Source organism: Geosmithia morbida (genome assembly GCF_012550715.1).
Source record: "Geosmithia morbida isolate 1262 chromosome Unknown scaffold_4, whole genome shotgun sequence".
Lineage (NCBI taxonomy): Eukaryota > Fungi > Ascomycota > Sordariomycetes > Hypocreales > Bionectriaceae > Geosmithia > Geosmithia morbida.
Genome location: NW_023336191.1, coordinates 1,200,832 through 1,228,697, shown reverse-complemented (window position 1 = coordinate 1,228,697; position 27,866 = coordinate 1,200,832). Strand labels below are relative to the sequence as shown.

General features: G+C 53.4%; 11 protein-coding genes across 11 annotated transcripts; 5 read left to right on the top strand and 6 right to left on the bottom strand.

The window, feature by feature from the left end:
• Positions 1-21: 21 nt before the first annotated feature.
• Positions 22-4,254, bottom strand: GMORB2_5859 (PH protein; the record flags this gene model as incomplete). The annotated part of the gene is made up of 1 exon (XM_035467829.1): positions 22-4,254. One exon carries the CDS (start codon positions 4,252-4,254, stop codon positions 22-24), a length of 4,233 nt encoding a protein of 1,410 aa, XP_035322795.1.
• Positions 4,255-5,669: 1,415 nt separating this feature from the next.
• Positions 5,670-7,398, bottom strand: GMORB2_5858 (peptide chain release factor subunit 1; the record flags this gene model as incomplete). The annotated part of the gene is made up of 4 exons (XM_035467828.1): positions 5,670-6,884; positions 6,951-7,000; positions 7,061-7,145; positions 7,363-7,398. 4 exons carry the CDS (start codon positions 7,396-7,398, stop codon positions 5,670-5,672), a joined length of 1,386 nt encoding a protein of 461 aa, XP_035322794.1.
• A 668-nt stretch (positions 7,399-8,066) lies between these two features.
• GMORB2_5857 (Fungal protein of unknown function (DUF1770)) lies at positions 8,067-8,595 on the top strand (the record flags this gene model as incomplete). The annotated part of the gene is made up of 2 exons (XM_035467827.1): positions 8,067-8,378; positions 8,440-8,595. The coding sequence occupies 2 exons, from the start codon at positions 8,067-8,069 to the stop codon at positions 8,593-8,595; spliced, it is 468 nt and encodes a 155-aa protein (XP_035322793.1).
• A 403-nt stretch (positions 8,596-8,998) lies between these two features.
• On the bottom strand, positions 8,999-11,224 carry GMORB2_5856 (uncharacterized protein; the record flags this gene model as incomplete). Its single annotated transcript, XM_035467826.1, has 5 exons — positions 8,999-9,907; positions 10,004-10,375; positions 10,430-10,559; positions 10,634-10,803; positions 10,973-11,224. 5 exons carry the CDS (start codon positions 11,222-11,224, stop codon positions 8,999-9,001), a joined length of 1,833 nt encoding a protein of 610 aa, XP_035322792.1.
• A 1,756-nt stretch (positions 11,225-12,980) lies between these two features.
• Positions 12,981-14,052, top strand: GMORB2_5855 (large subunit ribosomal protein L8e; the record flags this gene model as incomplete). The annotated part of the gene is made up of 4 exons (XM_035467825.1): positions 12,981-13,029; positions 13,154-13,312; positions 13,374-13,757; positions 13,829-14,052. 4 exons carry the CDS (start codon positions 12,981-12,983, stop codon positions 14,050-14,052), a joined length of 816 nt encoding a protein of 271 aa, XP_035322791.1.
• A 901-nt stretch (positions 14,053-14,953) lies between these two features.
• On the top strand, positions 14,954-16,462 carry GMORB2_5854 (adenosine kinase; the record flags this gene model as incomplete). The annotated part of the gene is made up of 4 exons (XM_035467824.1): positions 14,954-15,005; positions 15,141-15,599; positions 15,720-16,215; positions 16,429-16,462. The coding sequence occupies 4 exons, from the start codon at positions 14,954-14,956 to the stop codon at positions 16,460-16,462; spliced, it is 1,041 nt and encodes a 346-aa protein (XP_035322790.1).
• Positions 16,463-17,201: 739 nt separating this feature from the next.
• GMORB2_5853 (Telomerase activating protein Est1) lies at positions 17,202-20,335 on the bottom strand (the record flags this gene model as incomplete). The annotated part of the gene is made up of 4 exons (XM_035467823.1): positions 17,202-17,424; positions 17,791-19,093; positions 19,147-20,021; positions 20,103-20,335. 4 exons carry the CDS (start codon positions 20,333-20,335, stop codon positions 17,202-17,204), a joined length of 2,634 nt encoding a protein of 877 aa, XP_035322789.1.
• A 1,705-nt stretch (positions 20,336-22,040) lies between these two features.
• GMORB2_5852 (ZnF C2H2) lies at positions 22,041-22,744 on the top strand (the record flags this gene model as incomplete). Its single annotated transcript, XM_035467822.1, has 2 exons — positions 22,041-22,208; positions 22,313-22,744. 2 exons carry the CDS (start codon positions 22,041-22,043, stop codon positions 22,742-22,744), a joined length of 600 nt encoding a protein of 199 aa, XP_035322788.1.
• A 289-nt stretch (positions 22,745-23,033) lies between these two features.
• Positions 23,034-23,581, bottom strand: GMORB2_5851 (bud site selection protein 31; the record flags this gene model as incomplete). Its single annotated transcript, XM_035467821.1, has 2 exons — positions 23,034-23,177; positions 23,279-23,581. 2 exons carry the CDS (start codon positions 23,579-23,581, stop codon positions 23,034-23,036), a joined length of 447 nt encoding a protein of 148 aa, XP_035322787.1.
• A 559-nt stretch (positions 23,582-24,140) lies between these two features.
• On the top strand, positions 24,141-24,885 carry GMORB2_5850 (NADH dehydrogenase (ubiquinone) 1 alpha subcomplex subunit 6; the record flags this gene model as incomplete). The annotated part of the gene is made up of 4 exons (XM_035467820.1): positions 24,141-24,183; positions 24,304-24,365; positions 24,507-24,653; positions 24,760-24,885. The coding sequence occupies 4 exons, from the start codon at positions 24,141-24,143 to the stop codon at positions 24,883-24,885; spliced, it is 378 nt and encodes a 125-aa protein (XP_035322786.1).
• A 330-nt stretch (positions 24,886-25,215) lies between these two features.
• GMORB2_5849 (uncharacterized protein) lies at positions 25,216-25,930 on the bottom strand (the record flags this gene model as incomplete). The annotated part of the gene is made up of 4 exons (XM_035467819.1): positions 25,216-25,340; positions 25,451-25,527; positions 25,620-25,711; positions 25,775-25,930. 4 exons carry the CDS (start codon positions 25,928-25,930, stop codon positions 25,216-25,218), a joined length of 450 nt encoding a protein of 149 aa, XP_035322785.1.
• Between the last annotated feature and the right edge of the window lie 1,936 nt (positions 25,931-27,866).

Here is a 27,866-nt window from a genome sequence, read left to right as displayed (position 1 = left end):
ATACTAGGAAAAGCCCCGTCTCTAGTCGTAATACTGTGACCCGGACTTACTCTGTGCCACAACGTGGGCATAATCAGTCTTGCAGCTACCGCAGTGCTTAGCCCTCCACCCATCGAGAGCCTCCCTCTTGTCAGATGGCATAGACCTGAAGAAGGAGTGCATGGATGACATGGTAGCGGCCGTGGAAGTGGAAGTGTCTTTGTTGCTTCCCACAGAAGAGGCGGATGATGAGGACTCGGTCTCGCGCATGACATCGCCCAGGTCCTCGCAGAGGAGGATTTCGTTGCCGAGCCAATCCTCCCACTCAGACTGTAGAAGCTGCCTCTCGATGCTATTGACGACCTTAATAGCGACGACGAGGTCGTGCCGGTAGACTCCCAGGCGCTGGCGGGTACGGCGGATGCGGCGCGTCGTGGCCTTGGACCAAGGGGACAGGACTGACGAGGGCGACCATACATCGTCGTCCCAGGCGACGTCCATGTCCGTTGCGTCCAGGAGGTCCTGGAAACTGGAGAAGCAGGGGCTGTCGAGGGGGAAGGAAGTCGATGACGACGAGAACATGTTGCCGCTGCCGCTGCCATTGATATTGACGCCGCCCGTTGCCTCGGCCAGGTCGGACACGTAAATGGCCTTGCTCATGATCGTGTTGGGGCCGACGCCTAGGCGACGCATGTAGTTGGCTGCCTGCCGCTCGCTCCACCAAGTGCTGGCCTCGGCAGATGTCATGGCAAGGTTGGTCAGGACGCTGACCGCCAGGATAGCAAGAAGCAGCCGCTGCGCCGTGACCACCTCAAACAGCTTTTTGATGCCCGCAAAAGTCCACATGATGAGCGATGACACGGCACTCTTGCCAATTGACCTCACCGTCTCCCAGATCATGGCCGTCAGCGTCCGCGGCTTGATGGCCGGTTTGCGGCTGCCTTCGCCACCCGAGGCTGCCGGTGAGAAGATGACAACCTGCTTCTGTTGGCCGACGCCTCCATACATCTGGATTGCCCTGAGGGTCCTGCTGCGGGCGCCGAGCTTGCGCACCTGTTCCGTCGCCAGCTCGGCCAGCGTCTCGGCATCGCTTGCCCCGTCTCGCAGCGCCTGGCGCTCTACCAGGTTCTTCGATAGCGCCGGCCGCTTGTTCCAGTCGACCCGGTTGTAGACGGCCAGCCGGCACTTGGATTTACCCACAAATGTGATAACAATCTTGGTCACCAGCTTGAGATTCTGCGAGTGTGGCAGGTGCCACGCCGTCCTGACGTGGGTGATAACGTATGTCACGTGCTCTTTGCGCATTTCGATGACCTGGTAGTCAGATACGTTGACAGCCTTTGCTCGCCCAAAGATGTTGTTGCCATCAGCCTTGAACTCGAATTCTCTCCGTAGGTAACCAGCCTCGTCTGGCAACCATGGTCCCTGGGCAATCTGCTGTGCGTGGTGCTCGAAGTACAGCTTGGGGAACACGAAGCTCTTGTCTCCAAACAGTACGTGGAAGCACGACTTGGCGCTAATCTCAAAGTGCCGCTCAGTCGCCAGCTCCTTCATATCGTTGGGTTCGAAGTCGACTGGATGAGAGGGCAGGTGCACCTTCGAGGCGGATACCGACATGCCCAGCCCCGGGGCCTGCAGGTGCGACGGGCCAGGCGATTGAAAGCCGATTTGTCGTTTCCTTTGGGTTGGTCCGTGATCATCGTCATCCTCATCATCATCGATACCTGCGTTGGCCGAAATATCCCAGTCGTCAACTAGGGGGCTTGCATTTCCAACCGCACCTTCCCGTTCCACGCTGAGGAGGGCTGCAATGACCGCCTCTGTCTCCATGGGCACTTCGGCCTGGAGCTCATCAATGAGCGTGTTGAGGCGTGCATGCAGTAGGCCAATGTCATCCAAGAAGAGCTTGAGCGTAATTTTGTTATACCCTGTGTCGTTCGTGTCCTGACCTAGGTGCAATAGGATCTTGTCGCTTTCCTTGCCAGGTATGGCCGTCACCTCGGATATCATGTCGAGGCTCAGACTGTATGCCGTGACGAGGCCCATCTGTTCACCGTAAAAGTACATGTTGTCGGGTGTGACATATACACGCCCTTCACCAGACATGGAGTCGGTGGTCGAACTTTGCGTAGCGGGGGTACTGGACCAGGCCGCACGAAAGACGAGAACCAGCTTCTCCTCCAATGGGACACTGGGGAAGAGGAGTCGGAACTGGCTGTTCTGAACACGAAGTTCTGGCGGGTAGTTGGGGGGAAGCGCGTCCCGGACCTGCCTTGCCTGCCGTGAAGTATTGAGTGGTGTCTTTGCGTCATCTATAGACACCACCACGCCGACTGGGTCGTCCTCATCTAGCCTGGGAAGTACGGGGTCTGGCGCCGGAGTGCTGCTAGCCCCCCAGATGTTTGTGCCCCAGTAGTTTGCCATTACGGAGACTGACGGCTTCTTGTATCCCGAGTGTATACCTGCTGCACCATATGCCGCCATTGTCAGGACCGCCGTGCGGCTGAGGGTTGTGACAGCCGGGGGCCTGGCCAGTGTCAGCGGGGCCAATGTCCCGGAGTGGTGATCGGCAGAGGCCAGAATAGGCCCGACCGCCGGCTTTGCGCCGGCTCCCGAGGCAGGGGCAACGGGAAGCGTATTTTGACTGGCCGTAATAAGGCTAGTAACGCCACTGGCTGACCCCGAGGAGCTGGCCAGGGCTGCCTCCGCGCCGGCGCCAAAAGTGGCTTTGCGATGGAGGTCAAGCTTCTGGATGATTCTAGCCGCATGCTCCCGTCCGCTTTCTCCCTCCTCACGCGCCAAGTCGCGGCCCAGCGCCGTGATGCCTCGGCGTGGCACGGAGTTATTGTTATCCATGCTAGGCCTGGTGGAAAGCGGGCCCTCCGAGGTTGGTAGCGGGAGCGTTGCGGCCCTATCCACGCTGGACTGCGATGATCCCTCGTCAGCGACGAGGCCGAGCTGGGAATCGAGTATGCGTGCCGAAAACTCGGGAACTGATGGCGGGGCAATGGAGAAGGCAGGGTTTGTGTTACCACTGGGATCCGAATCTCTACCCATGGTGGCCTCGAAGGCTTTCTTTTTGGCAACCTCGAACACCTCGAGCCACTCGGTAAGTTCGCTCTGGGTCTCTGCTTGCAGCATCAGGTTCTGGCTCTTGGTCTTGATCTCGAAACAAAAGCGCCTCTCCTCTCCGGGAGCGGCCCTCGCGTTGCATAGCAGAACGCCGATCTCGTCACCCTGTAGGACGCCCTGGGGACCGGAGATAAGCCATCCAAAAACACTCTCCTGACAGTAGTACCACCTGCGAACCCAATTATGTCTGGCGGGCTTGCCCGAGACGGTGCGCAGGAAGAGCCAGCCCTGTCTCTCGGAGACGACAGTGCCGCCGTCGACCGGACGCATGTTCATGGGCCCCCTAGATCCTAGGAAGGCCACGGTAGAGGTGCTGTAGTCGTCAATCTCGCGCGAGGGCTTACAGCCGGTGAGGGCGTTCTCGCCGAGGTCGCGCCGGGCAGCGTGAAGCTCGTGCCTGAATACGGGCTCGTAAGCCTCCATCTCCTTGGACCATCCGCGGACGCGGTCCATCTCCTGATCCCAGCGGACAGCATTGATGGCAGTATCGCGGCCCCGCTTCATCTCCTTCCAGTGCTCCCCAGCGACGTTGACCAGAAGCTTGTCCATGACGAAGCGAACCTGGGGCGCCAGTTGGCAGTAGTCCATAGACGCTTGGAGGTATGCCTTGCGCGTCTCGTAGACGGAAAAGGCATCCTCGCGAAGGTGGGAGGGTTCCTTGGTCTTGGACTGGGACACATAACGTGCGAGGGTGGAATCGTAGGCCCTCTGCGTCTGCTCGAGCACCTTGCGAATCTCCTTGAAGTTGCGCATCTCGGTTTGGAGGAAGGTGCGGATAGGCTCTACGACGGCATCTTCCATCCTCTTGGTGCTGCCCAGCAGCTGCATCCAGAACTCGCGGGCGCCATCGCCCACGCGCTTCAGGGCCAGGAAGGTGTAGTCATTGTCTATGACGCCGTCGGCCGTTGAAGGTATCGTTCGTGCCAGGAAGTTGTTGACCGTGTCCTCGAGGGCCAGAACCTCGTGGAGCAGCCTCGAAGTTGAGCCGACATAGCCGTTGAGCCAGCGTTCCACGGCTTCAATCTGCTCGGCAAAATGGGCAGCGGTTGCTCGAAATGTTGGGGAGTCGAGGGCCGCCTCGTGGAGGCCAACGGCAATGGCTCGACGAGACGGTCTCGAAGTCGAAGTCGTGGCATCGACCATGGCTGGTGGGGGGGCGTGGTGCGCAGGCGAGCCTGCTTAAGGAGGGGAGGGGAGGATCCTTTTCGATAGAAGTGGCGTTGACTCAGGGTCCTCTAGGAAGCGGCATCCCTCGATAGGAGTTGCAAACAAGGACGGGTGTGGTATGTATCTTGTGATCTTGCTGCAGAACACTCGCTGTTGAATTAGACAAATGCCAACCACGCACTCACGGTGTGTTCTGTGATTATGAGATCTCGTCGACCGTGGTGGGCGTGTCGTTGGTTTGGGGAACAGGAGGAGGAGGACAAGTCGTGTCGTGGGGTTGATGTAAGAGTTGAGGTCTCGCTCCCATGTCTCGTATTATTAGTCTTATTATTACGAGCAATTACCATCATCCTTGATAGCTACGTCCCGCCATACGGTGTGTAATGCTTGTACAATTACGTCGAGGCTACTGCTCCATAATTGTAGTGGAGGCGAAAGCCCCCTAGGAGTGCTGTAGAGTGGAGAACGATTCGAAGACGACCCCTCCGACCTACCGAGTTTTTCGTTTATTATACTCTAATATATTACGTATGTGTGGTTCAACGCCATCAAGATGCTACCACTAGTAGCTCTTCAGCTCCCCAGCCCTTTGCTATTGCTGTACATCACGTAGTTTTCAGTAAGTCCCCTATTGGCTTACAGTGACAGTGTCATCATTGTGGGATTAGTGGGGAGGGGTATAATAGTGTGTCCCACTCCATTATAACACTGCCTCTGTAAGCGACAGCCCACTCTGCTGTTCCTCGCATTCGTGATGGCACGTACGACACCGTGCACGCAGGACAAGAAGCGCCAAGCTGGCCTGTCCGGGGGATGCGTAGAGTAAGGAAAAAAACAAAGAACGACTGTCATTCTACTTTTCTTCCCCTTCCTCTTTTTGGTTGGGTGCTAATACTCGACTTGGCCCATCAGTATCCTCTTCTGCACCGACACCATCTCAGTGCTGCCTGCTTCTTCCAATGACCTCGCAACTACGCTGTAGCAAGAGCATCTCCCCAAGGACCTTTGAAAAACAACCGCGTCGGACGCGATAAAAATCTCTTACATGGCGCCTAGGAGTTTGATTTTCGTCAGTCAAAACCCCCTTCCACATATATAACGTGCGTCGCGAGAGAGTGCGAGAGGGTGCTCACCTTGATATACTGCCAATCATCAACTCAAGTAGCCGTCATAGTTGTGCGAAGGGGGCTCGGTCGCGACGCCTGGTGCTGCTGGTGATTGCCCTGCGGTGAGGCATTTCTAGGACTGTTCCCGCTCACCAGTTTGCGCTGGACAAATGACGAGGGCGCGGCGTCGTAGGGCGTCGGTGCAGCATGGGGCGCATCGTGACCGACATGCTCAGACGGAGGATCTCGAGTTGGTCCCTCGTTAGACACGAGGGAATCCACAGGTCAATCTAGCTCGGAGGTCAGCATATGTGTGGTCCTGTGTGTGCTGGGATGAATGTAGTGGAGTTCGGGTTGGAGCTCACCGTCGTAGAAGTCGTCGTCGTCGTCGCTCACTTCGGCTAGTTGTTCAAAGTTGACCTTGTAGCGGAGGATTCCACCGATTCCACCGAAACCCTTGACGAACTGGTTGCCCTCAGTCGAGCGGTCCGACACAAACTCAAGGTTGGTACCAAAGTCCTTGTAGTGCTCGGCGATCCACTCAAGGAAGGACTCCTGCGAGACAATCTCCATTTCCTGGCCAGTGGCCTTGTCGAGGAACTTATCGCGGTTGGCTTCCTCCTGAGACTTGCTGAGATGAAGGTGGTGCTCGTTGCCCTCGCCGTCGCGGAGAACCCAGCGGGTAATCTCGAGGTTCTCAAACACAATGAGAATCTCAACAGCGCCCAGATCGAGGGCCTTGAGAGTGTCATCGATACCGTAGCACACCTTGCCCGTATCCTGGCTAATCTCATCGAAGTACTTGCCAATGAGCCTCTTCTCCTGGATGAATTTGACGTTGCTAAGAGTCTCGGCCGACAGTTCAATGGCTTGGTTGAAGCCATTCTCACCACCGTACGACACATCAACTACCTTGATGACCTTGGTCTGCAGGCGAGGGTCAAACAGATCGGAGACGTTGAGGTCATTCTTGAAATCGGCGGAACCGGCAAGAATGAGACCGGAAACGTTGGCCTTGTCGTTGGTGATGAAGTTCTGCACTGCAAGCTCGGCCACCTTGCGCACGTAGTTGTGACGTTTTTCCTCACGGAGACGGGCGAAACGAAGGGCAGACTGACCACCACGTCCGTGCTTCTTGGGGAGATCGACGGTAAACTTGTGGACAATCTCACGTGTGTTGCCACTGAGGGTACCGAACAGGGTACCGTTACCATCCATGATGATGAAACCAAATTTCTGGTCAGACTCGAGCAGCTCGGCCAGAGCCTCAGTGTGGAACTTGTTGTCACATAGGTATAGCGAGGTGTTGATGGGCTTGAAGGGCTCGAAGTCAATGTTGACCTTACGCTCCTTGCCTTCCGACGTCAGGATTTCACCACAGTACACGACGAGTCCGTTGGGCGGGACTTTGTTGTACAGCTTGAGACGCTGTTGGGTCGACGTGATGGCGGACAGGACAGACTGACGGTTGACACGGGATTTGATGTTGGACGCGGTACCCTATTTCTTAAGCGTTAGCCATCTGGTTGTGGCCAGAGGGTGACCTGCGCAACTGGGCATTCGTACGTATTCTTCAGCCAACATCTTGGCAATTCGCGAGATCTGGTCCTTGGGGGCTGCGGATATTTTCAGTATTTAGACCGGAAATGCAGAACGCATGGGTAGCAGGGGCTTACGGATAACGAGAGAAATCATGGAGGTTCCATTTCCCCTGGCAGCTTCGAGGCGCTTGACGAGCTTCTTGATCTTCCAGATCTCGATCTATTTTTGGCGGGTTTTATATTAGCTATCCATAAAGGCCAAAGCTTTGGCCCATCTCTTTCCCTCCCGCCATGTTCAGTCCCAGCCGGCCACATATGCTCTTTGCGCTATGTCGTGCGCGTTGTGGCAGGAGGGACCGCAGTGAAAATGGCGGGGGAGGCCAGTTCGTAGCGGGGTGGGGAGAGGGACAGAGGGGCAGCATAAGGCGACAACTCACGTTCTTCTCGGCCTCATTGTCCTGAGGGTCGCTCATCTTGGCGGCTGTTCTCTGCACGCGGCGAACAAAATATCTGGCTTTTCCTCGAAGATGAGGGTCCTCGCATACGAGTCACAAAAAAGGGGGAGGAGAAAGGTGCCGTGGGAGCGCAGATTTTGAGGTGTTTAGAGGAAGAATGTGGGATCGTGCAGCGGAGGGCACTTGGTAGATTTTTTTTCCTTTTCATATTAGTATTGCACTTAATTGTGCTCGGGTATTAATATTGTATGCCAGAGTGTAGTCTTTGCTGGTGACCTAAAGCCACCACATCTAGCTACTAATAGGTACCCGTATTAGGCTAACACGTACAGGTACAATGGACTTGACGTATTACGCGCTTTAACATCGAGTCCCATTACTTGGTGGTTTGCCATGATTTGTGGGCGGCCCCAAGGTTATAGCAAAGGGGTAGAGCAAGTGCGTTGGAAGGGGCGCTGTATTAGCCTGTAAGGTTTTCGGGATGGAGCTGTCGCCACACCGCCTGGCAGTAATATGTACGCAACCTTACGTATGGGGTTCATACCTTGGCTCTGGCTAGCAGTACGACGGCATCACGGGTCTTTGCACTGGTAGCTGTCCGTGACGCCAGAGTCCAGCCAGCCACCACGCTTCCCATCGCATCGGACCGCTTCCCCGGGAGACTACCAACAAACTGAGCAGTCATCATGTCATCCTTGCCTGAGCAGGTCGCCGAGACCATCCAGACCGCCCACATTGCGCACAACCCCGACCCGGCACACGATCTCGCGCCCGCCACAGCCGCCGACGAAAAGGTGCCCGTGTCCCTATCTCACGAAGACGATGACGTCGATTCTATCGATCATGAGGAGGACGTGCCCTACAGTGTCCTGAAACCGGCTCCCCGCTCCACTAAGCTGCCTCCCATGCCTGACCTGCGCTTCGAGCAGAGCTATCTCAACAGCATCGCCTCGGCCAACACATGGTGGAAAGTGGCCTTGATCACAGCCAGGGATCAGGTGCGTGCTCCTTCGCTTTCGTTTCCTTCTGTTAGTCTGAATACTGACGCTCTGAAAATAGGTCTTGATGCCCTTGACCCAGGGTGTCCTGTACAACCTCCTTATCTGCGGATGGCAGCACTGGAATCGCAATGCCCAGCTTCAGGGCAACACCATGGGTGTGCGTCTTCGGAGGTGGTGGTATGGCGTCAACAACTGGAAGATTCCCAACCGATGAATTCGAGCTCAGGGGTGCATGCGACATGTTTATACGAAAAAAAAAAGAAGAAAGAACACATACCCGTACCATGTTATTACAGCAGCTTCGCAACATACATGTACTACTACCACCACTGAACAACACGGCAAAACTGCGATAAGGGTGAAAACAGATAAAACACCAATATCATAATTCAACGCTCTTGTTTTTTTTTTCGGACTAAAGAACACATGTAGCGCCGCCACCCTATGAATCTAAATTGAATCCCATTACTCTCATGACAATATTGTCCCTATGCGGAGCCCTTAGCTACACATCTGTTGTAATAAGCGTAATTGTACACGCATCCCTATAGCAGCCACTCGATTGCCCCAGTTGTACCCAAACTCCAGCGCAAAACAGTTGGTTCGATTGGTTTGTTCTAATCTCCATTGCAAACTTGTCCTGGCGGAGCTACAGGCTGCTGCTCCTGCACTTTCTCCGGACTGCCCCTGAAGGCGAGGGGGGTCGATGTGAGGTTCTCCGACCTCTCAACCAAAGGTTCCGTTGGGCTCGCTGAATGTTCGGGTATCTTGTCCTTGCGGTCATCCACGGCCATGGTTTCAGGAGCCGGAGAAACATCCCCCCCCTTTACTTCAGCTGTCTTCAAATCCGATGGACGCGGTTCCGTGGCCGTTGAAACTGTAGAAAATAGAGCCGTCTTGAGCTTTGGCGGCGTGACCTCAAGCGTAACGACGAGGCTCTGGTGACGTTGGACGTCGTTGTCCAATTCATCGTCTAGCATAGGCACGTCCTCATCGAACTCTTCCTCATCCTCATCTTCTTCTTCGGGGATGTGCTCATCGGCGGCGTCGTCTTCCTCGTCATCCCCAAACTCGCCCTGACTGACATCGTCTTCATCGGAGCCGGCCGAAGTGTTGCGACGTGACCTTGGGCCCGCATCGACCCACCCGTTGCTGCCGTTATTCCTGGCTGCCGATCTCCTGGGGCGTCCTGTAGGACCGTTGGAGTCCTCTTTGTCGAACTCGGAGGCATCACCCTGGATGCTATCAGCGGCGCTGTCCTCACTGGTGGCGGCATTCAGCCGCGGAGGTGCCCTGATCTGCCTCCCCCTGGAAGTTGTGACGGGCCCAACTTCGGCAGGTGTGCTAGCTCCCGTATTGCGAGCTGAGCGGCGATTCGTAGAATCCGAGAAGGTAAAGTCCTCGTCGTCCGAGTACGTGTACTTAATGCGCTTTCCGCGGGTGCGTCCCTCGTACATGGAAAAGCCAGGTTCGGGGCGCTTGAAGCGTTCTTTTTGCATCTGTCGGTACTCGCGACGGCGGCGTTTCTGATTAGACGTAATTAGTATCGGAACTCCTATGCATCGGACATAGGTCATGGAAGCGAAAATGAGTACGCCGATGGCCAATTAAGTAGAACATACCTCTTCTCCTGCCTCGAAGCGTGTCATAGCGATGCGTATCTTCTGCGCAAACTTCTTCGCCTTGGGACCGCCATCCTTGGCCTCCAGCTTGTGGGAAAGGGCTGTCAGGTCTTCCATGCTCCCTGCGACGCTCCACCAGGTGCGATTTTTGCCAAGCGCATTGCTCTCGCGGTAAACGCGAAACGCCGTGTCATCCTGCCCCTCAATGAGGAAATATCGTCGCTTCTCGCCATCCGTGCCCCATGGCTGTACCGAGCGCGGCTGATTCAGGTCGTCTTCGTGTCGATTTTGCTTATAAGATTGGTTGATCAGGGTCTTGACTGCCTCGGAGGACGACATCGTCCAAAGAATCAGATTCCGCAGCAGCGTCAGCTGTTCCCTTGTTAGCAAAGGTTTGCGCCAGAAAACTTATTGGCTGGTCCATACCCTTTCGGTGGGATCCATTGTGTTGAAGTTCTTGCCGCCAGACAACGGGTTCTTTCCTTCCCACGATGGTGGCCATTCGCTCTTATGGGTTGTGATCGCATCCTCGAGGGCTCTGCCGTAATGACCGGACCTGATGAAGAGGCCATGATTTGTTAGTATGGATCCTTGTCGCACAACTTCATAGATGATGGTGCTTTTGCTCACTTGACGTCTTGTTTCCTGTTGAGGAGCAGGCCGAGTAAGGCGCAAAGGAATTGCTCAACGCGATCACCAGGAATCCCTTGGACAACGTCTCTCTCGAGGTCCTGAGGGCCAAAATGGGGGAGTGATTTCGGAAACGCGTCGCTGAACCGGCTCCTGAACATGACGATGAACTGCAGGCATATTGGTTAGCAAAATGCGATTTACGATGGTAGCACGCGACGTGTCGCGTCACATAGGCACATCGACGCGACTAGCGGGCGCATGTGGAATAACTACATAGAGGCGCAAACAGGGCAAGGGAAGGGAAAAATGCGTCTCGGTATCATGAAATAAACGTACTGCAATTTCAGGATTGTCTGCTAGGACATATTCATGTTCTGGCGATGGCGAGCGCTTCTGTGGTGGTGGTGACGGCTCCTTGGTTGATGCCTCTGACGCCTTGGGGAAATAGCTGAGGATTCCACCCTCCTTTTCCTTTTTGGTGGGCTTTGGCTCCTCAAGATCGCTGGGTACTTCGAGCTCGTCGTCTGATGGCGCCGGCGACAGTGACGAAAGGGAAGAGAGTTCCGACGACTCGTTGTCGGAAGCCATGATTTGGGGTGGGGAGCGAGGACCTCGTCGGTGTGGTGGCCAACGTCGGTTGTTGAGGTAGCGGTGGTTGAGTTGAGCGAGGGAGGTTGAGAGTCACCGAGGCCAGCTGTGTGGAGAAGGCCGGCAAGGGGAACAACGCCCTATCTTATGGATCTGCGCACTGCACCCATTCATCTTTATTAATACTACGATTAAGAATCTAGCACAGCCCATAGGTAGGCAAATCACAATATAGGGTCCGACGTCGCGGTCTCGCCAGGTAATCCTACTCCTGGATTCCATACGCCGGGGTAGGATTTCTGGTCAATACCTGACACTCTCATCATCCCCAGTCTTGAAAGAGGGCCAGAACCCCGACGGCAGCACACCTCCATGATACCGAGTCTGCCCCCTGGCCATCATATAACCCATCATCCCATCCATAGTCTTCCCCCATGCTGTGACGTACGAGACGAACCCTGAATTGTCGATATCCCTCTATCGACAGCATTGCAACCCTTCAGAGGTTAAGACTCCGCCCCACCTCCCCAGTCGCGTCATCCATCCCAGTTGCATTCTGGGGCCCTGAACGTGAGCAAAACTGAGCATCCTTTATTATGGTAGTTTGTAACGCAGCATGAGCATGAGCCGGTTCGTACGACCGGCGCGGCCATGCAGTAAATGGTCACGACACATGAATTGACCGAGGCAGCGGGACTTTGGTCCGAGAAATACCTGGCACAGTACGGACAGCCACATCCGAAAAAGTACCACCATCGATGGAGAGTCTCGAGCGGCCAGCATTGGTTGGGATCGAGAAAGGCAAGATTCGGGGTATCAGGCCCTAGTGCTCGCGCAATGCAAGACAACCTCTCGACACGACGTTTTGTCAAACAGTGCCCAGTCCACTTGCACAGGCAAGTTGTCTTTTGTCGTATAGAGCCGCTCAGACTTTGAGCCATTGTTTGGTTGACACGAACAGATCCAACCCTCGGCTAGGGGTTACTGCCACGATGTTTGGCACACTTTGCGCGTCTCAGTGATGACTGATAATACGTGGTTGCCCCCCAAGGCAGAGGTTAGCGTACATGGCATCAATGATCGTCTAGTTTCCGCGTGAAACATCACCACAAGAAGTATCCTGTCACCGCAATAGCCGGCCGGCCAACATCGGACCAGAGACAAAGGGCGTCGTCGCAGGAACAAACGCTACAGAGGATGGCGGCGTTTTGTGACTTGGATTAGCCATTGAGCCCCTGGGCGAGAGGGACGCTGCGCGTATTGTGCAGTAGCATTGTGAATATTTCGGTTGCAGAGCATTTCTGATGATGCTCAGTCCCCGTCAAGCCAATCAACAGGCCGCAAAGTGCATGTTTGTTAAGGCGAGTGTGAGAGAGCGGTGGGTGAGGGCACGACTAAGTGCGCAGAGTCGTCGGTGATGATGCGTGTCGATGCGGCGTAATGGCCGATACTGTGAGGGAAACCCATTTCCATTGGTTGGCTGAGTCCGGGTCCCGTAAATCCCGACGTGACGTGGGTCAGAGCCAGAATTAAGTGTTTCTGGTCTTTTTTTAAGGTCACGTGGTCAGGGCTCCTCCCGCTAGAGCCAATGGTCCCGCACACAAAAAAAATATCGGCACAGCGCACCGGTTGGGCCCATCTCGACACAACACCAAGCGGCAACTGCCAGGTAAATTTAATTCCCAACCTCACCATCGTCAGGCGGCCGCCAAAACTAACACCTTGCTCAAGATATCTCGAGTGAAGACTAGCCGCCATGGGTAGAGTCATTCGCAACCAGCGCAAGGGCCGTGGCTCCATCTTCAGTCAGTTATATCCTCCTCACCTCGCCGGCGACAACGAAGCAAAAACACGATCTGCGTATCTCGGCGTGTGGAATTGGCAACTTGGGAAGTTATGTTCTGTACTAACCCGTCTCCTCTCTTTCAGCGGCCAACACGCACCACAACAAGAGCCCGGCTCAGTTCCGTAACCTCGACTACGCTGAGCGCCACGGTTATCTCCGTGGTGTCGTCCGCGAGATCGTCCACGATGCCGGCAAGTCTGCCCTCACCCTTTCCTCTCGAAGACGCCCGAATATTCGACGAGGTTCCTGATGGAAGATGGTACAGCGGAACCTAGGGCTAACGTTGAATTTTTCGGGAAATAGGTCGTGGTGCTCCCCTCGCCAAGGTCGTCTTCCGTCACCCTTACAAGTACAAGCAGGTGACGGAGACATTCATCGCCAACGAGGGCATGTACACTGGCCAGTTCGTCTACGCCGGAAAGCGCGCCGCCCTCACCGTCGGCAACATCCTGCCCCTCGGTGAGATGCCCGAGGGTACCGTCGTTACCAACGTCGAGGAGAAGATTGGCGACCGTGGCGCTCTGGGCCGCACCTCTGGCAACTACGTCACCGTCATCGGCCACAACCCCGATGAGGGCAAGACCCGCATCAAGCTCCCCTCTGGCGCCAAGAAGGTTGTTCACTCTGGCGCCCGTGGCATGGTCGGCATCGTCGCCGGCGGTGGTCGTACCGACAAGCCTCTCCTGAGTATGTTTCTCCGTCCTCGAAGAAGAAAAAGTGGATAGATGGCTAACCTGTATGTTCCTCCCGCTCAACAGAGGCTTCGCGTGCCAAGCATAAGTTCGCTGTCAAGCGCAACAGCTGGCCCAAGACCCGTGGTGTTGCCATGAACCCCGTCGATCACCCTCACGGTGGTGGTAACCACCAGCACATTGGTAAGGCCTCTACCATCTCCCGCGAGGCCGCCCAGGGACAGAAGGCCGGTCTTATTGCCGCCAGGAGGACTGGTCTTCTCCGTGGTACTCAGAAGACAAAGGAATAAGCGGCTGGATTCATGGTCTCATTGGGATGGTGTTACACTGGCTTGCTTGCAACTATTTGAGGGATCTGAAAAAAAAAGCAGATATCTGGTAGCTCAAAAGGGCAAGTGGAATTTGGCATTTGGCGCAAAACAAAAAAAAAGAAAAAATTACGTCTCTGATATATGTTATGATGTTATGCCCTGCTTTTTTTTCATTGTGATATGCTAAATAGTGGAGATATGGGCATCACATGCTCGCAATGTCACTGGCGGCCAGACTGCCGTATTATATTTAGAAGTCGGTCGTTGTTGGGATTATCAATATACAAAGATGCAAGATGCACCTATCGCCTTTCAACTATATTTTCTTGCCTTCTGCTGTTCATGTCGCATAATCAGCTGCCTGGTATTCGGAGACATAGAATGGTAATATTCGGAGAAATTGGTATCACACCACTCGGTGATTTATACACTCAAGGTAATGCTGAAAACAGTGATAGGCTGGTAATACACGGATTGGCGACTCAGGGCGATTGAAGAAAAGAGAAATGAAAAGGACCACGAATTTTCTCCCCGATACTGGAAATGGTAATTACTCGAACCCATATTTATACCCAATGGGTCTCGATACTGCAAGGCGTGCGCGTGTGCCACAGAAAGCTACGCAAGGGCAGTACTCGGAAACTGGCAGCCCCACGTAACCTTTGAGAGCGGAACCCCCACCATGGATGGACTCTACGCATAACAATACCCCTCGCCAAAAGTGTCTCCTCTTTTACTCGCTTTCTCTCTTTCTCCTCTTCTACCATTCATCATCTCTTTGCCTTTCTATTCTTTCTTTTCCCCTACAGTACCTATCTTATTCCACACCAAATAAGGAGCAATATATTTTTGCTTTTCCTCTCACCACACAACCATCATAATGGCTGCTAATAAGGAATACGCTCTCCTGTGCCTGGAGAACCCTCTCCTCGGTATGTGATAGAAGAGAAAGCAATACCGCTGCGCAGAACGCCTTGTAGAAGAACTTGTTGCTGCGTCCCAGCAATATTGTCAGAGGAGAGCCTTCAATTGCTCCTGAGTTTCCGGCTAACATCCCTTCCGCGCAGACATCCAGGCCAAGGGTGACCAGGCCTTGCTCGACAAGTACGGGCTCAAGGCCAACGACGCCATCCTCGCTGAGGAGAAGCACAAGCCTCTGTACGAGGACCTCCTCAACAACTACGACGCCAAGCTCATCGCTGGCGGTGCCGCCCAGAACTCGGCCCGCGGCGCCCAGTACATCCTGCCTCCCAACAGCGTCGTTTACCTCGGTGGCGCCGGTGACGACAAGTACGCCGCCATCCTGCAAGACGCCGTCAAGCAGGCCGGGCTCCGCGTCGAGTACCGCGTCGACCCCAACGAGCAGACTGGACGCTGCGGTGCCATCATCACTGGCCACGACCGCAGCCTCTGCACAGACCTCGGCGCCGCCAACCACTACGGCCTCGACCACCTCAAGAAGCCCGAGATCTGGAGCCTAGTTGAGAACGCCGACGTCTACTATGTTGGTGGCTTCCACTTCACCGGTGAGTTCTACACACATACACGCAATCTTTTTATATACATATCTCTCCGTCTCTGTCTCAAATTTTATGCAGAGAGTCGTTGATTTGTGGTTTGCGATTTTACTAACTTAAGGAACCCAGTCTCCCCCCCTGCCATCATGGAGCTCGCCAAGCAGGCCGCAGAGCACAACAAGATCTTTGTCCTGTCCCTCTCGGCCCCCTTCATCCCTCAGTTCTTCAAGGAACCCGTCGACGCCAGCGCCCCTTACTGGGACTACGTCATCGGCAACGAGACCGAGGCCGCCGCCTACGCCGAGTCGCACAACCTCGCCTCCAAGGAGCCCAAGGACGTCGTCACCCACCTGGCTAACCTGCCCAAGGAGAACGGCAAGCGCAATCGTGTCGCCATCATCACCCAGGGCACCGAGCCTACCCTCGTCGCCATCCAGGGTGAGAAAGGAATCAAGGAGTTCCCGGTCCACGCCATCGACGCCGCCCAGATCAACGACACCAACGGTGCCGGTGACGCCTTCGCTGGTGGCTTCCTCGCCGGAATCATACAGGGCAAGCCCCTCGAGACCTCCATCGACATGGGCCAGTGGCTCGCCCGTCTGAGCATCCAGGAGCTCGGTCCCTCGTACGTTCATTCTCATTCATCGCATCTTCCCTATTCAAGCATAATGCGTAGACAACAGAAAGACGTTGCTACCTCCTTGTCTACTGCTATAGCAAGCTTGGCGCGCACACAATCCCCCGCTCCCATATACACATGGAGATCAATTCTCTTTCCACCGGACAAAATCAAATTACAGAACACTCGAATACTGACATATTCGCTTCCTTCCCCTAGATACCCCTTCCCAAAGCAGACCTACCAGGGTTGAAAACCCAATAAACCAAACGCACGTAAAGGCCGGTGAACGTCATAATAGAGAAGCCAGGCGGTGGGCAAATTTAGTAGAAACATGTAAAGCGATATGAGACGTATCAGAATAAAGGGAAAGAGAAAAAAGGGAAATGGTTTCAACAGCGGCGTTTTGCATATATCAGAAAGCCCAAGTGGTGGCTCTCTTTCGCATATAGCGGCCTCTGCATCCTCCACGATGCAAATTTCTTTGTCAAGCTCAAAAGTAACAAGAAAAATCGATTGCTTCGCTTCTTTTCCTGCTCTCCCTCTTTTTCTTGCGTTCAAGGAAAACCTTCCTCTCTTGATAGCAACACTAGGCGAAGGCTTGCACGCTCTTGTCAAAACTTAATTCCGGAGCAAGATACCACCGGCGTGCGCCGTTCGAATACCCTCTCGGCACCCACTGGACAGAACCCAGTTCCATTGAACCTGTTACTGATGTTCCTCCATCTCACTGAACAAACTTGTCGGTGTCGTGTGTGCAGATCCCTCTACTTGACGCGACTGCCTCAAGTGACCAGATCCCACGTCCCAGACGTGATAGCGTCCATCCCAGATGTGCAGACCGACTCGATGCAGACTGGCAAGGGATAGCTTTGCGAGGTATTGCACAGTAGAAATAAATGTCTGGTGTATCATAGACGGTGCCCTAGTAGATGGGCATCCTTATTCTTTTTTTGGGTCTTTTTTTCTTCAAGGAAAAAGATCAAGGAAGTTCATCGGTTAAATCGTTGACCATTCATTGCTGCTTCAAAGACAGCGGCATCATAGTTAGACGACGTCTGGTTCATCTGGAACGGCCGCCCGGATGACAAGGACGAGATAGAGCTCTGTCCTTGTACCCCGTTGCTCGTATAACCGATACCGTAGGCGCCGCCCTGAGTCTGGGCCGTGAGTCGGCTAGGACCATGTACAGACGCAGGTGTTCCTTGGTATACACTGCTGGGGTGCGAGAAGACCGAAGAGTTGGATGATATTGGGACAGCACCCTGGGATCTCTGCTGCTGCTGCTGCGCATGATTGCGGGGAAGCTGCCCGACGGAGTTGGGCATCTGGTACGAGGACCATGTGTCAAATTGTGACTGCTGCTGCTGCTGTTGTTGCTGTTCGCGCACTCCAAAAGCTTGCTGCTGCTGCTGCGGAAACCCGGGCGCTGGCATCAGAGATGGCACGGCAGCACCCCGACCAGTAGGCATAGAGAAGGGACTGCCGTGGTGCCCCTCAGCAGGCATGGAGCCACCAGGTGAACCATCGTATATTTGGCCTGAAAAAGAGGGCAGAGCTTGGCCTGTGGTCTGGGGCGACCTGGGCAGTTGAGCCTTGGATGGTGCGGCCATGAACATGCCATTCCACCCTGATGAGGCGTACCTCTGCGCATTTATGGACTCGTAGTAAGGGACCGGCTCGTCTTTTTCCGGCTGAAATGTCTTGAGGAGCTCTTGCGCGAGCTCGCTGGCCGTGGTCGAGTGCATCCCGTATGATGACTCTTTGGGCGAGTAGGTATTCTGCTCAGACTTGGGGGTCGGGCAGTCGAGGAAGGGCGAAAGCATGTTGACAACCGTCTCATCGGCATCGTTCATAGGTCTCAGATGCGTCGCAGGCGTACTGTACACCTGTTCCTGAGGACGATCCTCCACGGGCGGCATAGCAGGACTGCCATACTGAGCACCTTGATAGGTATTCGCATTATTCTGAGCGAGTTGGGCCCATTGGCTAGAGTTTCTGGATGTGTCAAAACCAGGGAGTACAGGCTTCTCTGGCGTCCGGGCGAGTTCAGGCTCTTTGATAGGCTCTCTAGCAGGTTCTCGGGCAGGTCCCAGAGTAGATTTCTGGAGGATAGGTTCCCGTGCAGGTTTCTGGAGGATAGGTTCTCGTGAAGATTTCTGAAGAACAGGTTCCCGAGCAGGTTTCTGGAGGGCAGGTTCCCGAGCAGGTTTCTGGAGCACCGGTTCCCGGGCAGATTTTTGAAGGACGGGTTCCCCAGAAGGCTGAGATCGATCCTGATACCGAAACTCCAGTCCAGACTCAATGGCGCTGCAGATCAGCGGCACGTTGGGGTCCTCCGTCAGGGAGTATGCGCAGCGGAGAATGTCTAGCAGGCGCGCAGTTGACTCCTGGGAGGGTGCTTGACGCTGAGACTGTGAATCGGGGTGTGGCTTCATCTGGCCATTATCATCGCAGTAACCCCGGCAGGCAACCGGGACACTATCATCGGAGAGAGAGGTGAGGCCACGGATCTCAATATCCTCAGGAAGAAGGTAAGGGCAGCTAGCGACTGTGTCGGCATTGTTGGAGAGCTCCGTACAGAAAGAGGTTAGGACAGAGGCCAGGGTTTGCGTCATCGGTGGAACAATGTTCCCAGGGGAGTCCGGCGAAGTATAGATCTCGGACGTGCGGGAAGCAATCCAGATACAGTAGACCCTCAGCAGAGGGAGAAGGGCGTCCTTCGAAGAGGGTGCGGCGTTGGGTTCAGCAGAGTTGGGGAACTCCTCGGACGACGCAGTAGCAGCAATGTCTGCCTTAATGGCCTCGCAGAGTTTGAGAATGAAGCGCATGTTGAAGTGCAGAACGTGCTGGTAGAATCTGGCTGATGACTCTGTTTTCGCATCTGCGCACTAGTTAGAAATGGCACCGACAATGACTGGCAGTCTTTCAACGCACCTTGATTCTTCATAGAAGCGATGCAGTGGGCCGAAATATTCACAAGGCCCATCTTGAAGAGCATGGGGGCAGATGCTACATCACGGATTGCCATGGTCATGCGGTGGAAGACCTCACGCTCGAGCTCATTCTGCTGAGAGGAGACTGGCTCGCCCTTGTAAAAGAGAGCCTGGAGGCGCACAAACCACAAGACGAAGGTATCGTTGGGAGAGGGCGAAGATGCTTTGGCACGGGAGGATGAACTGTGATTCTGGAGACTCTTGAACTTGGATTCCAGGTTCTGCTTAGCCAGGGGATGGGGTTCCTTAACGGCCCAGGAGCGGTAGAAATGATAGACAACGTCAAGGTGGTTGCCTTCCTCAAGGCTCACGATTCCCATCTGGTGGAAGCCGAAGCCCGAGTCAGGCATGACATCGTGCGCCAGGCCATAAAAGGCCATGGCCGTCTCGTAAGACTTCTTGTGTTTGGCCTGGACCCTGTAGCGGGACAGGTCGCCGAGGCGAATCAAGGTCGAGTGGCAGGAGGCTAGGATCATGACCGACAGGTTGGCAGGGACGGGGCTTATCATGTCCTTGGAGTGCTGCTGGTTGGCCTCGATGCTCTGGGCGATGCGCCTCAGCTCGGAAACGTCGTAGCGCATAGCGAGACGCTGAATGTAGCCCTGGTAGAATTGCTGAGCGATGCGCAAGAAGTGGCCGTATTTGGTTTCGACTTTTCGTTTCTCGACGACGCGCGAATCTTGTCGAAGCTTTCCGAGTATGCGACGAAACTCGGAGTTGATGGTGACATGTTGCTGCCAGAGAATGCTCTCGGAATCCTCCTTGTTGGCATATTCCATGTCGAGGAAAATTGTGGTGACGCAAGCGAGGCGAAACCTTGGAGATTTGATTAGCATGTGTGCGCGCCAGTGTACGTATGACACCGTCCCCTCCCTCACCCCCCCAGCCTCGACTCACTGTCCAAGGGCCTCGTCGACGACATCGAACTGGGCTATGTCGGTCCCGGAAGTGCTGTTAGCCCTGAGCTTGTCGATTTGTTTCGTCAGGTGCTTGCGCAGCTTGAGCGCTTGGCTATAGACAGGTGGTTTGAGGTCAGCGAATGCAAAAGGTGGCGTAAGGAGGGTGATGGTATAGGGACAGAGATTGGCGTACTGCCATGCCTGCTTGGCCTGATCCAGGGCGGTTGTCATAGTGGGCAAGGCCGAGGGGGGGTTACTAAACGGCGGCGCGGGGTGCATGTGTGAGGCCGAGATGATATGTGAGTCGGCGGGCGGAGGATCCGAGTAGGTGAATATCGATCATCAGCTGGACGGAGAAATCATAACTGATGCACTGTATTATCAACCGAGCCGTATGGGCCGAAACAGTCCATCACTGATTTGTCGGCAGTCGTGGTATGGAGCAGGTTGGCAGCGGGCACGGCGCGCGCTCGGAGGACACATTTGTGTTGAAGATGGGGCGAGGGAGAGAGGAGTGATGTCGATGGCGAAAGAAGAAGAGGATAAAGTGCAATATGGCGCAGCCCTCCGCAAGAGGTCTAAAGTTGGTGGGTGAACAAGGTATGAGGCGCTTCTGAGCCGGGAGGGCTTAAGCCAAGATTGTGCTGGCTCGGAACCCCTCAGGGTCGATGCGCTGGATCCACCCGCTTGTTGGATTTTCTTTCGGCTTTAACGGCTTCGAGTGACCCTTTTCTACTCTGCTTGGGCCTTCTCTTCCCACCTTTCTCACCCAGCTAAAAGTGGCAAAGTAATACTAGTAAGTCGGGCTTGCTTTCTTACCCCTCTGCTCGGTGCCCGTATCAATATTCCAATATTCCATGTGTTTGTGCCTGGCGTGACGTACAGCGGACAAACAACGGCCCATCCTCCAGAGCAGCCATCCTCTACAGCGTAATGCGTAGTAAGTAGCAAATAGTCCATAGAGTTAATACTTGTATTTCCTCTTACCTTTTGTCTAGTAAGTACAGTACTATCATGAATATCAATGTCAGATCATTACAGTCCATCACTAAGAGCACCATTTATTCCCTCCAAGTAATGCTGAGTACGTACAATGAGACCTTTGCGTTCGGAGACTAACTAGCACATACATGTAATCATCTATGTAATATTACCACATCTACCACTATGAGTAAGAAGTACCATTAGTAGTAGCAACGATTCAGCCTGGGTGATGCAGATACAATAGAGCAGGTAGCAGTATTGTACGATAAGAAAATGCTTAACATGACTACTACTACTACTACAGTCTACGTCGCCCTCGTACGAGTCTGTCCTCATACGAGTACAAGAAAATCCCATCCTGGGGGCCCAAGCCCAACCCGCATGCTTGCAGACTTGCAGCCTTGCACCCACCAAAGGCCAAAGGCGCTAAACCTGGTACGGGCAATGCGAGTGGCGGTCGGCAGAAGTCAGAGGCAAACCACCAAAAGCCCGTCAGAACTCAAAGCTGAAGGAGCTCTCTCAACATTGCTTCACAGGATCATCAACCGAGAGAGTCCCAGGAACCTTTCCTATAACCGCCCAGAATATTGACGACCATCGTTTCCAACTTGATACACCAAACAGCCAACGGCCTCGGCTACGACTATCTTCAGCCTCATTGACCGTAATAGCTACCCCGCCTATTTTCCTTCTGTCTCTCTCCCCCTCCCCCTCCATCACGTCACAGAAGTAAGGGGGGGGAAATATATAAAAGAAGCACAATAGAAAAAGTATGAAGCGCTCACGAGAGCCAGAAGAAGGTTTAGATTCTGATTCCCGAGACGACGATTTCCGGGTCGAATTACGCCCAGCTACGAAAATTACCGAGTTAGACTCTGACTTCGACCGCCACCACTTCTCATCCCCATCGCCCTCCGACATGAGATGCTCTCTACCGCCTCATAAGGACACCATGACTTTCATCACATATGACGACTATGAATCCCATTACAACAAGTTCCACTCGAACCGCTGCCTCGAATGTCGGAGAAATTTCCCCTCGCAGCACCTCCTCGGCGTCCACATCGAGGAGTGTCATGACCCTCTGATAGTCGTTAGGAGGGACAAAGGCGAGCACACAGTCAGTCATGGCCCGATTCCCTCCACCTCCCACGATGCGCTTCTCCCGCATTAGTTTCGGGCGGTAAAAAAAGAAGGAAGACAGGAAGCTGACAGCCCGGCTAGTACTCCTGCTTTGTCGAAGGTTGTGAGCGCAAATGCTTGACGCACCAGAAGCGCCGCATGCACATGATTGACAAGCACATGTACCCGAAAAACTACTTTTTCGCAATCACAAAGGAAGGCATTGACGGGAGACGCTCGCTGCTGACTGACAGTGGCCACCGCAGGCGGAAGTCATCCATTTCCAACCATGGAAAGGAAACACGTCGGGAAAGCCCTAAGGGGTCAGAACAGCAGCCTCTTGAGGACGGCACTGCAAAGACGGCCAGTCTGGGGCAGCAGAAGCAGAAGAAGGAGCAGGGAGGCCACACCAAGGGCAATGACTCAAAGGCGGACACGGAGATGGATGACTTAGCAGGGGCCATGTCCTCCCTTCAATTCGTTCCACAGAGCGTACGATTCGGTCGTGGACGTGCAGGATTCTCTAGGAAATGAGGGCACAATCACCGAAAGTCGTATACAACAGGGCGTTGCGGGGAGGGACTGAAATATATGTCGATTAGCGCACTGTGTAAAGGAAAATGACAACAAAGGATTTGGAAAGGGCCTTATGTACCTCTTTGCAGTGCTTCAAAAGAAAAACAGAAAACAGAAAATAAAAAGGGCCCTTCCTCGTCCGTCCACACAAGGTTGGACAAGAGAATCCTGACAAACCCCCTCGGTCTGTCTTGCTTCCAGCCGCACAGGTCTCCAGAGGAGGGGGACAGGTTGGTAATCCACGAGTCTAGTCCGTCGAGGCACATCCTCTACATCCACAGCTGACGCATTGTATATCCCGGTCTTCCTTCATCTCGGCTCGAGGAACTCGGCAGACGCACGTGCTATTGAAATTGGTCTCTTTTGTCTGGATACATCGTAGGCAGCATAGCTAAGGTGATACGAGCAATATATTAGTATTGAACATGAGAGGACATAATAAAAGAGAGAGAGGGACATGCACAGGGAAGGGAGGGCTCAAGGATCGCTCACCTTTTCATACCCTTGCTTCTTCCACTTAGCAATGAGCATGGCGTCGGCGTAGCCATTCTTTAGTAGCCAGTCATACAGCTGCTTACTGATGGCCTCCTTTTCGTAGTATAGGTCGTAGATGTACCGGCTCCTCTGGTGAGAGATCTGGAACACCTCCCACTGCGACTGGTGCTTGGGCCCCGAGGGAGCGGTCTTGTTTTGCGCGTCCTTCATCTTGTTGGAAAAGATGAGCAGGTCCTCCTCGATGTCGCTGAAGCCTTCAGGCGGGGGCTTCCGCTTAGAAGCATGACGGATGGCAGGCATTTATGTGTAGTGTCTTATCTCTTCTCTGTTTCGGTCGTTCTGCACTCTCGCGAGTTGGCAGAGAAAAGCCCGTTTCGATCGAAAAAGTCTGGCGTAAGATTCGAATTTTTCCCTTCTTCCTTTTCCGTACTTCCCTAGCCCAGGTGTCGGTGAGCCGGTTGGTGGAAAAAGGAGAATCGAATGCACTGTTCCAATGGGTGGGCTGTTCAGGGGTCAACCTCGCAGATTATGATGCTGGGGATGAACTTCTTTGTAGTCCGCAAGCTACTGTTGTTAAAAGTGGACGAGCAAAATGGGAGGTAGCGTAACCCCTCCAAGGTTCAATGATTGTCAAACAAGTGTGACGCTGCGCTTCCATGGGCCAGCTGCCAAGGTGGGATGCACGTGACCTATAGTTCCCCAGGCTGTTTATCCAATGAGTCTGTCTCCAATTGATTTGACCCCGTCGACAGACCCCAAGCCTGAGCGGCGTTAATCTGTTGTCGTCCCTCCCCCCGCTCTTCCCCGGATTTTGGAGAGAAAACAAAGAAGGAGAGAATCGAAGTCACCATCGCCCATCATGGCCATCACACCTACTCAGTTTGCCAAGAAGACGACGCAGTGTAAGTTGTTGGACCATGACACAAGCTCCCGGCGGCGGGCCACTGCTCTGCTCTCTCTCTCGGCTATTACCTCCGCCCTGTCTTCCCCGGTTAAACCACACTGCTGACGATGGCCTCTAGCCGCCAACTGGACGGAAGCAAAGCGTCGAGTTATTTCTTCTTACCGCGAATGGATTCGATCCGTACGTTTATATCCTTCTTTTTTCTTCTTTTTTGGATCCGCAAGATACGATACCCATCAATTGGATGCTCGTGCGCGCGACACTGATCGCGCTCGTACGATAAACATGGATTGGAGGACTGACTGGCTCCTGTGTGTCTAGGCCCCTGAGATGCAGACAATGTACAACATCCCCATGCCCGTGTCGGTGATTCGCACCCGGATACGCCAGGAATTCGAGCGCCACCGCTACGTCAACAAGCTCTCCGTCGCAGATGTCCTTCTGTACAAGTCGCACGCCGAATACCAGGTCAGAGACCCACCCCCACGAACCAGGAGAGATGGACCAGGACAAAGAGTGCGAGAGGGAAGGGAAACCACTGTTTGCTAGGCTGACACATTGTGGGCGTATGCAGGAGACTATGAACTTTTGGAAGCAGACGACGCACATCATGTCGTATTTCAAGGACGAGAACTTCCGAGGAGACAAGAGGCTGCCGTCGAACTTCATGTCGGGCTTCCTCCAGGTGAGTAGCATATGATAAACTCTCAACACAAATAATATGTGGTCGTTTATAAATAGCTAACCTCGAAACAATTAGGGACGCAACTGAGGACATGGCCAGGATATATTTGGCTTCCCCCCATGTTATGCAACATCTTACCAGTAGTTGCTTCCACCTTCTTTGAAAACAGCCGTTTTCTTTATATCTGTATCTCTTGATTTTCTGCTCTATAATTAGAAATGCTTGTCTAAGGAAGTAGCCAGTTCTCACGCAAAAACAAAATTCAGCTTTCTCCAAGGCCTGTCTATTTCATTTCACATCTATGCAGTCGTGCTGTGTTGTCGGCGGCTCACATTGCTTCCCCTTTCACCGGCTGATCCCATGGGCAGCGTTGAACTCCTGGCGCTTCGACCAAAACTCCTCGGCCACAACGTCGCAGCTCTCCTGCAGATCAACCAGGCCCTTCTTGAGCGCGTCGACGGCAGTACCCTCTGTACCACATTGATCAGCTTCCATGACTTCTCTTCGGCAGGTGACATCTAGATCCAACCCGGTCAAGCCTGACGTGGGCAAGACAAGAGAAAGGGCGGGTCAATCTTACCATATGTCTGAATGCGGATATTCATCTTGGGCTCTGAAGGGTGAGGAATGGAGTAGGCGCAGAACTCAACGTCAGGGCTATTTAGGTCAGTGTTCATTCTCACTACAACTTATATTTGCCCCCTTCCCGTATCAATAGTAGAAGCAGGCGCAATATGGAAGTAACTCACTTCTTCATGATAATGTACCTGAGGGCATTTCCTATTGTGTGACCCTCGTCAATGAACTCGAATGAGGCAGCAGTGTCGGTAGACCCAGGAAGCTGATATCTTCTCGTCAGTGACGGTGCCAACACAGGTCAGAGGAGGGGTGTGGATTGGCATACAATCTTGACGCGCTGAGGCTCCTCTTCCTCCTCTTCCTCCCCTTCCTCCTCATTCTCGTCGGTCTGAGGGTCCTCTGGCTGAGCGGATGGCGGGGCAGCGTCATCCATCTCCGCGTCTTGAGAGGCCGTCTCGATCTTTTTTGTTCGTCCAGGCATGGCTGTGTCTCGTGTGTCTCGAGTCTATTTGAGTCTGTCCTCTACTGACAGATGTGATCCCTTTTCTTCTTCTTGCTTTCCTCGTTATGATTCGGTGGGATTTCCAAGTCTACAAGGTTTGTCCAAAGATTGTGGCGGCTGGGAATATCTCACGAGTCATCAGTCTATTAGCTTCTGGAAATTTTGTTCGATGAATTTGATAATGTGGCGCACTGATCATGGCTTGCGCCACAAGTGACGTTTAAGTGAAAGTGTCTGTGTGGCGTAGTTTTTTTCGACTTTCTTCCATCTCTTTGACCGTTGTCCGCCAACATGGAGATTTCTCTCGTCAAGAATGGCAACACCACATATGTTTCATGGAATGTCCGTCAACGCTGTCCAACTGTTTCGCATATCCTTCATCTCGGGCGCGGTGTGCGCGCATTATATGCATTGTTCCTTATGATATTGCACTCACACACGCGACACACCGAGCTCGAAAATATGTTTTGGAATATTTATTTTATTTTCTGTTCTGTTTTCACTCGTAATTTAACTCTCTTCACGATAGCGTTGTCGCGTCTCACCAAGTTAAGTAATATATATAAAATAGTACTGCCTGTAGTAGTAACAATACTACTCCACTTACTCCTCCGTCTTGTATCGATGGCGCCTTTGGTAAAACCGGCATCACAACCATCCGTTAATGTTTTTTTTTTTTTTACGGGGACAAGGCCGAACAGTCCACCGCTATTAAGGATATTTGCTTTGCGCGTTGCGCTCAGGTTTCGATGTGCAATACTCAACTCCGTACTTGCAGTACAGACGAAACAACGGCGGAACGGACTTTTTCCCAAGAAGAACTAGAGAGGTGTCGAAGCTGGTATGAGACATATTGTCACCGAATCTTGCTGCAAAGTACAGATTACTCCTTCTTCAGTCAACGACTTGTAAATCATCAGTACCAGAGTGTTAATATTGCAATGAAGAATAGGCAAAGGGGGGGGGGGGACTTTCAGATTGTCTGTCCCGTCTCACGAAGCCTTTGACAAAAACCTACATACGACTCCTCCGTTGCTGGTATAACCTACCTGTATAAGTAATAGTACTGTATTAGTGCTTGAGTGCCTCCTCCGCCTCATAAAACCCATGACTGAGGGTTCCCTCTTGTGAAAAGACTTGAGAGTTGAAGAGGGGGGTGTCTGTACGAGGTGGGTGTGTGGGCTGAGACGAACCAAGGCTGAGGGAAACTGAGAGGCCATGTCGACGCCAATCAGGGGCAGCGGGAAGTGGCTCCTTATCCCTGCGAACCTGAGACACAGTCTCAGGTGAAAAGCCCTTTCGTACTTGTACCACCGAAAACTGCACTTTTTTTTTATTCCTCCTGACGAATACGGTGTATTGAGTACCTTTGTCTTCGTTCTCTCTCTTTCTCTCTGCCATGGGAACTGGTACCATTAGTTCCGGCAGTAGTAAGAGCCGGCAATTGACGCTTCAACAACGAAACACGAGGATGATATATAATTTTCTTCGCCACCACAGTGTCATGATAATTATACAGACAATGCGCTTGAATTCAGCGTCTTATCCGTCTATATACTTGTTTCCGCTCATGAATAAATACAATGGGGTCCGAAACTCTGATACTCGCACAGAAAGAGAGAAGGGAAAAGAGTACTCCGTATAGCGTGTTCTAATAGCGAAGAGCAACACTCGTAAGTCGCGACCATTTGCCGGTTGTCGGTGCCGCTTGATAGATTCATCTTTCCTCTCTCCGGCTCCTTCGCTCCCCTCTCTTTCTAGCTTTACAGTGCACGATTAATTTCCATGTCGCTACGTCGTGGAGGAGAATTTTTATCTGGACCCATACACGTACGCCGTAGTACTGTACTGGCCCGACCCAGCCTTGCGGATCATACTACCTGACCGGGCGCTTATCTCAACTCGTCACCCGTAT